At 45.5% G+C, this 10,959-nt stretch overlaps 1 protein-coding gene across 1 annotated transcript in view; it reads left to right on the top strand.

Moving 5' to 3' along the window:
* LOC109895283 (docking protein 4) overlaps positions 1-10,959 on the top strand; it is a 48,833-nt gene that overhangs the window by 17,571 nt on the left and 20,303 nt on the right. The window contains exon 2 of the mRNA XM_031830766.1: positions 6,391-6,691. Within this exon, the coding sequence (XP_031686626.1) occupies positions 6,626-6,691 (66 nt within the window). The 5' untranslated portion in view covers positions 6,391-6,625. The remainder of the gene's footprint in view (positions 1-6,390; positions 6,692-10,959) is intronic.

Genomic DNA, 10,959 nt, shown 5'->3' with positions numbered 1-10,959 from the left:
AGTGGCTCATGAAATTGACCTGACACAATCAACCACTTTTTCTGTCTCACTCTCTTTTTTTGTTCTCGTTTCCTCCCTCCCTGTCTCCCTCCCTCCGTCCCCGTCTCCCTCCCTCCGTGTCGCTCCCAGAGAGAAGATGACATATCTGGATCTGTCTTGCGCCTAATGTAGCATGATCTAATTCAGCTGAGATGGGCACACCTGGCATTAGATTAACCTGCCCTGGGCACACCTGGTGCTCTGGGGATTTGATTAGGCTGTGATGGGCACAGCTGAGAGAGAGGACACGGGGATTGGATTCACCAGACAACTGGTACACATTGCAGGGAGAGCTGCTGTGCTGCTCTGCAGAGCTCATCTGTTAACTCATATATACAGACGCATGCACGCACGGAGGCACACACACACACAGAAGGTCTGTTTGTTAGAGTACAGATGCTGAGGCGTCTGTTTGTAACTACAACCAATGTCGTGATGATAGTGTAGTCCCTCCCCTTTCCACATTCGCTTACATTCTGTGTCCTGCTACTAACTCCTTCTATTCCTCTCGACTCCGGTTAACCAAGGCTCTCTAACACAATCTGCCTCTTAGCCTCAAGCTATCTCAGGCAGTATCACAATAAACATGCCCTCCCTCATAAGACTCAAACTGACACAGGCCTCTTTGCCTAGACACATTTAGCCTCCAGTAAACAAACTTTCTGCATTCTCTCCTCCTCCTTCCAGCTAATCAGCTCTCCTGTGTTCTCTGCCCTGCCTAAGACTTCTGAATATAGATGTCTGATATGTGCAATATCTATTACTTTACTGTAGACTCCAGTGAGCGGTTTGTATAATATTCTACCAGTGTGTGACCTGTTTTAAACGGTTGGCTGTGATTGGTTCAGTACTGTGTGCTGATAGGCTCATTGTATGGTGATAGGAGCACTGATATGTGTTTAACCAGAGAGGAAGAGGCGAAGCGAGAGGAGTAACTGGGCCCAAAATCTGTCTTCTCCCAGTGGTTGGTGTTTTTTTCTTCGTTTTATTCCCGCTCACCTAGCGAGGAGTATTTGTATGGAGGTCAACAAGTGTCACAGTCGTCATAAGGAGGAGACCAAGGTGCAGCGTGAAATGAATACATAACTCTTTAATGAAAGATAGAACACTGAACAAACTATACAAAACTAACCGTGACGCTAATATGACTAGTGCAGACAGGCAACTAAACATAGAATAACAACCCACAAAATAACCTAGGAATATGTCTACCTAAATATGGTTCTGAATCAGAGACAACGATAAACAGCTGCCTCTGATTGAGAACCAATCTAGGCAACCATAGACATATAAACACCTAGACTAGAAAAACCCCTAGACATACAAAAACTAAACAAACCACCCTTGTCACACCCTGACCTAACCAAATAATAAAGATAAAAAGATAACTAAGGTCAGGGCGTGACAACGAGAGTTGAATTTGGTTAACAAAAAAATTAATAGCTTATTTGCTACATGTGGCTTATTTGATCGAATGGAAGTATTGTAATGCTTAGGTTTTTACGAGTGTACGAAGTAGGACACGTGACAACTTTGAGAAAAAAACACTTTATATCGAAGTTGAGCCTGTTGTTCACTGCCGTCTCATTGGCTGGAATGGTCCCACCTGCCTCCTCCCGACTGCCTTGCATTTTTGAAGACATTTATTTTCATTGTTAGAGCAGCCACCTGAGTATCTAGTATATATATATATATTATGGATAATCTGTGGTTTAACACACATCCCTGCCTCTAGCTACCACCCCTCCCTCCATCATCTCAACAGGTCAGGAGGTCCATGTAGCTGCTGGCTCTGTGTGTGTGTTTCAATCCATCTTCCAGCAACAGGTGTCGAGTGGAATCAGTATCGAACTCTGACATCGACAATGCAACGCAGAGAGGAGAGAGGGAGCAGGTAGGGCCAGTCATCAGGCGAGAAGCTAAGAGAGGAAAGTGCATTTCAAGACATCCATAGAGTAGAGTAGGCCTCAATGTTCCCTTAAAGCTGCACATGGGCGCGCAGCTCCCCCGGGACTGCCTTGCAGAATAAATTTCAGCCCGCACAGAGAAGCATGAGATTGAACTCCACAAACGTTCTAGTTTTCCCCTTTAGTTAACACTATCAACGTTTCCCTCTACTATGTGAATTGTACTTGAATCAATGCAATATTAGCTACTGTCAATGCAACAACTTGAAGCAAAACAAAGTATGCAAGAGATTTTCTGTTAGGCAGAGCACATTGTAGGATTCTATTGCATTTACAGGCATGACTCCGGCCCATACTGAGCTGGACTGTGTTTACAGCGTGAGGGGTTGCGAGTAGATGCGCTTGTTTTGAGATCAAAGCGAGAGCTGCATGTAGCCACCTGTGCACATTCGTTCATATTCTTTGCTAGGTAAAGAGCTTTTTTTTATGTCTTAAAGGGGCAGTGTTGTATTTTGAGACAGGCTTTGATAAGCTAAGTAGCCAATAGGCAGAGGGTAGCATAATTTGTCTGATTCTCTATTATAATGGTGGGGGAAAATAATGATATTTATTTTGTGAAGTGGTTTCTTGCATCAAACAACAGAACATTTTCAGTCACCTCCTACATTAGGATCAAATAGCGACGGTAGCGTACTTGGCCACTGGTATAACTGGAACTTAAAGTGGGAACAAACGCAGTGTTCACAGTAAACGCGCCAGAAGTTGCACACTCTGCGCTCATCAGACCTGAATTTTGCTCAGTGGCGAAAACAATTATGTGAACATTGATTAGCCTCATCTCGGTTTTTTTCAAAGATTACATTATGGGGAAAAAAATAATCTAGTAAAATAACATTCACAGATGAGTCACAGCAGGTTGTGCATGACTGATGTGTACCAGTATTCAGTTGGCAACTGACTTCTGATATGATTAGCCCCTTTTTAAATGACTCAATGATTGTGAATGAGATATGAGATCAAGCTCACAGACACGATTCCCTATTGTTATTCCGAGCATGGCATATCTCTGCTCTCTCTGTCAGGGAGCTTTACATTGTCTCCTCTCTTCTCCCATAGCGCAGACAGGCCTTTTGGGAAAACACATTTAGGTTCCCATGGTTACAGTGGATGTACTGAAAAGTGTTGTTTTTTTAACCCTCTGAATTTTGCTTATTTTCCATAGTATCATTCTCCTTCTTAATTTGTGCTCCTGGCACATTGTGCTTCATAGTCATTTGTATGCAGTGCAACTCCAGCTTCCTCCCTAAATGTGTGGCTGAGAGGAGCTGATGGGCTTTAAGAAGAGGTTTAGCAGCCAGCTGTGTGATATAACTTATCCTCTAAAAAAGTAGAGAACAGACAACCCCCGAAAGGCCCTCCTCAAAGCAGCCTGTTATCAAGTGGCTCTGTTCCCAGAGACAGGCCTGTCTGCAGCCTTTTGTCTCAACCTACACTTACAGGCAGAACAGGTGTTCCTGCCTCGCCTTCATTTCAACACTGCTACCCCCGCCGTCTCACCTCACGTCCTTCTTTAACAAGCTGTTTGTTCCTCGTTCGCTGGGAGAGGAGCGAAGTGGGATTCGCTAATCTCTGAATTCATTATCCGCCTATTACCATCCCCGGCACCTGGGTCCCGACAGGCACTCCTGTGTTCCCTCCGTCCTAAGCACACATTTATAAAGTAGCGAATGACTATACTGTCTGTCTGTTTCTAAAATCCCACTCCCAGCTCTGTGCTGTCCTAGTGCCTATACTCCGTTGTGTACAACAAGCAGAGTACAATGGAATGGTGTCCTGTTTTTCGAAAGATGACACATGGCGTGATAAGGCTTTGTTTCTGTAGGGACAATGTGTTCTCCCCACATGTTAATGCTAATGTGTTGCTCAGTGATACATCACCCGTGGGCCGTTTACTATCCGTCTCGGGGGGGGGGGGGGGGGGGGGGGGGGAGCTGCTGATGTGTATCGATCGTGAACACACACACAAAAAAAGAGGTAAATCAGCACATCTCCATGGTTATGGGGAGGTGGAGAGAGCGTAGAGGAGGGAGTCTGGAACGGAGCCCTGGCGTTTCGCTGTAGAGGCTAGCACAGAATCAATCGGTGCAGGATCAGAATCAATGGCATCGATGGAAATTTTTACGTTGGGTTTTGACAAGCTGATCCTCCATTGTGGGCACTCTTGCACTCTATTGCTCTTCCTCACACACCAGCCCACCTCTGGCTGCAAACAACAATCCCTGTTCTCCAGGTTATTCACTGCTGACCATGGAGGTTGTTTGTAATAGGTGACTACATCTGTCATACTGTATGTGTAATGTGTAGAGTTGTGCTATCCCCCACGGACTCTTCAATCCCCTCCATACGTACACTATTGAAGCTCTGCTTAACTAAGCATGGCCCTGAGAGTGATTTTTATCTCACCGGGGTGCACATTTGTCTCATCTGAATAGCTTTCATGGGATTTAATCGCTTTCCAATTGTGCTCCAAGATATAATGGCACATCAAGTGTGTCTCAAGCACTCCCACTATGCTAACATTAAGCCAATCCCATCCACATAAGGATCCTCTCCTCAGTCGACATATTTTCTTGTTCCCAGCGATGGGCCTTTGCCAGTTACCACTTTCTTAGAATGTTGTTATAGCCCTGGCAAGCTAGGTTACCCGCCATGGTGACACCAGCAGTCCCAGAGGGTCACAGTGGAGCCAGTCTGCAGATGTTTAGCTCTATGTCTTGTGTGTGTGTGTGTGTGTGTGTTAGCCCCCTCCCCAGTGTGTGTGAGCCACCTCTCCAAACCAACAGTGCTGTGAGCGATTAGCCTGGCTCTGTCCTGGTTAATGAGGTCCTTGTTAAAGTTGGATGTCTCTGTTCCACCGTAGTCGGGGAGATTTAGCGCCAGTTCCTCAGGGAGAAGATGAACCCCACTGAGTTCTGCCCCAGCGAGCAGAGTAGTGATGCGTGGGTTAACTTATAACCCGCAGTCCCCGCGGTTATATCCTCAGGGCGGGCGGGTTCAGGATGGTTAAATATTGTGTGGATGAAGGGTGGGTTGAATAAAGAAAACAAATACCTTCAAAAATCCATTCAATTATTGTTCAGTTTATATCTATAGGTCACATTGAGGTTTTTCTTTCATTATGTTAGGCTGTCTGGCATTAGTGCTTAAGCCACAGGATCTAACTGTACAAGCGCCAAATAGCCTACACGCCAATCTCCAAATGTATTTGGGAAACGGCAGAAGAAGCTCAAGTCGATCCACAGAGACAAAAAGGACAATGTCCGAGATTTAATTCAGTAGAGAAAAGCTGCGAAAGGGACAGTTGAAAATGAAGAGAAGGGAGGGCCAGAAAAGGTATGTTTGGGAAAGATTCGATGGAGTGTTAAAAGAGGATGATAGCAGTTATCCTACGTTATGTGTGATGATTGTGAGGTGCTATACAAATTTGACAGTCACAAGACAGGGACTTCAAATAGGCCGATGGCACATCAAGGGAACCGTAGCCCACTGTTCAGATGGGTTAAATGGAAACTGAAGTCTGGACACTGACTGTAGGTCTATAACCTCTCACATATTAGCAATTGCGGGTGGGTGCGGGTGAACAAACAGCTTACCCGCGCACCATTAGAGCAGAACACTGACGATGGCATCATGTGGTCACAGGAAACACTCTGCCTGCCTGCCTGTCTGTCTCACTCTGCAATGCCCCCAAGGGAGTGTGTGTTGTGTGTGGGTGTCTGTCTCTGTGTCTGTGTGTGTCCTTGTGTGCATGCTTAAATTTCATCTGTGTGTGCGTGTGCATGTGTGCACTTTGAATGTCTGAGTATGGGGGCAATGATACCATCAGAACTACCGTCCTCACCTCATCCCCTCACTGTAGAGCTCTGCATAACATATGGCTATCCTCAATACTGGGTCAAACAGATCTGGCTCATTTACGCAAGAAGTCTCCATGATGTGTCTCCAACATTCTTTTGATTTCAGTTGTTATTGAAGTAGCTTTAGGATTTTTCAGAAAAACATTAGAAACAACGATGAAGTCATAAAGTCTGCGTTTGGTTTACAGCTGTCTGGCTGAACTTAAAATGAGTTTCTCCTCATTACTCTGTTTTCTTCCTGCTTGACTGGGAAGGATGGTCTCCAGAAGACGCTCTGTTTCCAAGTCCGTTCTAGCGGTAGTTCCAGTAGCTCCGAGACAGAGGCGGTGCTGTACACTATACATAATGATGTGTCACAGAAGCCATGCTACCTACTTGCCCTCAATAATGGTGTCTGCCAAAGCAATGAATAATGGAGGATAATGTTCCGTGTGTCTGCAAGCCACTACCATTCTCTCCTGCCACTTTAATGAATAATAGATCCCCTGTTTCTTCTCCTCTCTTTCTCTCCTTCTCTCTTTCTTTAGGGACTGCAAGGAAGGGACGAGGGGGCAACGAGCTGCATTAGAGGAGTGAGGGCAGTCTGAGGGCAACAGGATCTGAAAAGGAAGACTTGGCTGATATAGAGGAGGGAGAAGGTAACCCCAGGACTTAAGAGGGGGGAGAAGGGGAGGAGGGGGGTTAGGTGCAGCGCTGGACTGCAGGACTGAAGGACTGGATGCTAGCCTCCGTAGGCCCCAGCAGGTCCCAGCTCCCACAGAGATGGCCTCCAACTTCAACGACATCGTCAAGCAGGGATACGTCCGCATGCGCAGCAGGAAACTGGGGGTGAGTGGAGCCCCAAACTGAACTGGGGGTCTTTTGGGAGTCTCCGTTCTTAGCGAGGGGTGTGTATGTGTGTGTGTGTGTGTGTGTGTGTGTGTGTGTGTGTGTGTGTGTGTGTGTGTGTGTGTGCTTCTGCATGTCTTTTAAGTGTCTGTATCCCATGAAAGAGAAAAGAGAAAAGGAAGTAATGGACGATAACGGCCTGTTTTGTGCTCCGCAGTGTAGTGACAGTTTGTTGGTTGATGTATTCATTGATTTTCTCTTCACCTCTGCTTCAAGTCATGAATATGAACATGAAGTATACATATCAGTATGGTAATGCATATGAGTCAGTGCTGAATGACGTACATCTGGTTGTTGGAATTAGTCTTTTGGGGATGAGTCAGATGAATTATGTCAATGAACACAAATGAAATATTTTAATTATACACTTATGAATATTAGTCAGTATGGCACAGACTGCCTGATTTACATTTGACATTTTAGCCTCCCGTATTTCTAGTCATCATAACGACTACGGAGCACAATTTATCTGCTTTAGTTGTATTGATTCTCCTCGAAACTGTAGAGGATTTTCATTCAGATATTTATTCAGAGAAAATTCTCCTTTAAACGGCTCGTTTTGGTTTCCCTCATTTCAAAGTATTGTTTTGTCTGTGTTGGCGTGAAGCCAGACTGAGGTGTGTCCTCACACTGAGGTCAAGTCCAGGCGTGAGGTGTGTCCTCCCACTGAGGTCAAGTCCAGACTGAGGTGTGTCCTCACACTGAGGTCAAGTCCAGACTGAGGTGTGTCCTCACACTGAGGTCAAGTCCAGACGTGAGGTATGTCCTCACACTGAGGTCAAGTCCAGGCGTGAGGTGTGTCCTCCCACTGAGGTCAAGTCCAGACTGAGGTGTGTCCTCACACTGAGGTCAAGTCCAGGCGTGAGGTGTGTCCTCACACTGAGGTCAAGTCCAGACTGAGGTGTGTCCTCACACTGAGGTCAAGTCCAGACTGAAGTGTGTCCTCACACTGAGGTCAAGTCCAGGCGTGAGGTGTGTCCTCACACTGAGGTCAAGTCCAGACTGAGGTGTGTCCTCACACTGAGGTCAAGTCCAGGCGTGAGGTGTGTCCTCACACTGAGGTCAAGTCCAGGCGTGAGGTGTGTCCTCACACTGAGGTCAAGTCCAGACTGAGGTGTGTCCTCACACTGAGGTCAAGTCCAGGCGTTATCAGTTATCAGTTATCAGTTCCGTGAGAAAACGCCTTTAAAACGCCTTTATCAGACGAGGAAGGTATACTGTCTGGTGAGAACACAGCCTGGCAAAAGAAGGGTTAGATTTGTATGGCAGGGCTGTTCTCTGTGTGATCTTCTCATGGTTTTCTTCGTTTTCCCCATAGAACCATTTATGGGTCCAGGTAGAACCTTTTAGTGGCGAAACGGTTCACTTGGAACCAAAAATAGTATTAGGCAAGTAGTTTGTGCATCAGTGGTTTAATCCTGCGGTCGTGTTTCTGTGCTCAGGGGTAAAGATACAGGCTTAGTGTCAGTGTGGTGTGGCAGTCCTCTGTAATGCACAGACTCAGTTACAGACACTGTAGCTCTAAGGAGAGATTACCCATGTCTGTATCTCTCTACCTACCCAGAGGAGACAGTGGACTACACACACACACACACACACACTGGTTTCTCTCTCAGCTGGTTTTGGCTCAGTATCTCTTATTGTGGTGTACATACATGTTGATTTATAAACTTGGAGCCTTGTTGGATATTCCCGAAGAGACCATCAGGCTAACCCCTCTCTTCTATCCCCTAACCATACCTACTGTCCTACCACCTCTTCCACCCAACCTCATACCTTCCTGCAGCGCTTTCTATCTCTGTGTCACGTCTCTTCTCTTCTCTGGCTGTAATTATTACAGGAGGCAGGGTCTTGGGTTTCTGACCCGAGGAGAACACCACCACAGTAGTTTAGGTTTGTCTCTCTCTATGTCCTCCTCTACTCCATTTCTGTCTCCTTCGTGCCTCTGTGGTGGAGTCACTAGGAAGTGTGCACTCAGCAGGATTGGGGTTACCGTGGTAGCGTGGTGACGCATAGCTCCCCGGGGAAGCCAAGCAGTGGATTACCTGAGTTTGGTTTACACCCTCCTCTCTCATGTTCTCTCTCTCTGTTCACTTTCTCTGTCTGTCTGTCTGTCTGTCTGTCTCTGTCGGTCTCTCTCTGTCTCGCTCTCTCTATCGGTCTCTCTCTGTCGGTCTCTCTCTGTCGGTCTCTCTCTCTGTCGGTCTCTCTCTCTGTCAGTCTCTCTCTGTCTCTCTCTCTCTGTCTCTCACTATCTGTCGGTCTCTCTCTGTCTGACTCTCTCTCTGTCTGTCTCTCTCTCTCTGTCTCTCACTATCTGTCAGTCTCTCTCTGTCTCTCTCTCTCTCTCTCTGTCTCTCTCTCTCTGTCTCTCACTATCTGTCGGTCTCTCTCTGTCTGACTCTCTCTCTGTCTGTCTCTTACTGTCTGTCTCTCACTGTCTCTCTCTCTCAATTCAATGGGAAACATATGTTAACATTGCCAAAGCAAGTGAAGTAGATAATAAACAAAAGTGAAATAAACAATAAAAATTAACAGTAAACATTACACAGATGTTCCAAAATAATGAAGACATTTCAAATGTCATATTATGTCTATGTACAGTGTTGTAACGGTCTGCAAATAGTTAAAGTACAAAACGGAAAGTAAATAAACATACTGTGCCTTGCAAAAGTACTCATCCCCCTTGGTGTTTTTCCTATTTTGTTGCATTACAACCTGTAATTTACATTTAATTTTTATTTGGATTCCATGTAATGGACATACAAAATAGTCAAAATTGGTGAAGTGAAATGAAAAAAAATAAACCAACATAAAAGTGGTGCGTACATATGTATTCACCCCCTTTGCTATGAAGCCCCTAAATAAGATCTGGTGCAACCAATTACCTTCAGAAGTCACAGAATTAGTTAGATTGCACACAGGTGGACTTTATTTAAGTGTCACATGATCTGTCACATGATATCAGTATATATAAACCGGTTCTGAAAGGCCCCAGAGTCTGCAACACCACTAAGCAAGGGGCACCACCAAGCAAGCACCACGAAGACCAAGGAGCTCTCCAAACAGGTCAGGGACAAAGTTGTGGAGAAGTACAGTTCAGGGTTGGGTTATAAAAAAAGATCAGAAACTTTGAACATCCCACGGAGCACCATTAAATCAATTTATTTAAAAAATGGAAATAATATGGCACCACAACAAACCTGCCAAGACAGGGCCGCCCACCAAAACTCATGGACCAGGCAAGGAGGGCATTAATCAGAGGCAACAAAGAGACCGAAGATAACCTTGAAGGAGCTGCAAAGCTCCTCAGCGGAGATTGGAGTCTCTGTCCATAGGACCACTTTAAGCCGTATACTCCACAGAGCTGGGTTTTACGGAAGAGTGGCCAGAAAAAGCTATTGCTTAAAGAAAAACATAAGCAAACACGTTTGGTGTTCGCCAAATGGCATGTGGGAGACTCCCCAAACATATGGAAGAAGGTACTCTGGTCAGATGAGACTAAAATGTAGCTTTTTGGCCATCAAGGCAAATGCTATGTCTGGCGCAAACCCAACACCTCTCATCACCCCGAGAACACCATCTCTGCAGTGAAGCATGGTGGTGGCAGCATCATGCTGTGGGGATGTTTTTCATCGGCAGGGACTGGGAAACTGGTCAGAATTGAAGGAATGATGGAGGGTGCTAAATACAGGGAAATTCTTGAGGGAAACCTGTTTCAGTCTTTAAGAGATTTGAGACTCTGGACGGAGGTTCACCATCCAGCAGGACAATAACCCGAAGCATACTGCTAAAGCAACACTCCAGTGGTTTAAGGGGAAACATTTAAATGTCTTGGAATAGCCTAGTCAAAGCCCACACCTCAATCCAATTGAGAATCTATGGTATGACTAAAAGATTGCTGTACACTAGCAGAACCCATCCAACTTGAAGGAGCTGGAGCAGTTTTGCCTTGAAGAATGTGCAAAATCCCAGTGGCTAGATGTGCCAATCTTATAGAGACATACCCCAAGAGACTTGCAGCTGTAATTGCTGCAGAAGGAGACTCTACAAAGTATTGACTTTTGGGGGGGGGGTGAATAGTTATGCTCAAGTTTTCCGTTTTTTGTCCTATTTTTTTGTTCGTTTCACAATAAAATATTTTGCATCTTCAAAATGGTAGCCATGTTGTGTAACTCAAATCATACAAAACCACGCCAAAAGTATTT

This window comes from Oncorhynchus kisutch, linkage group LG8 (genome assembly GCF_002021735.2).
Source record: "Oncorhynchus kisutch isolate 150728-3 linkage group LG8, Okis_V2, whole genome shotgun sequence".
NCBI classification, from domain to species: Eukaryota; Metazoa; Chordata; class Actinopteri; order Salmoniformes; family Salmonidae; genus Oncorhynchus; species Oncorhynchus kisutch.
The sequence above is the reverse complement of the archived record's forward strand: the minus strand, read 5'-3'. Positions and strand labels throughout refer to the sequence as shown.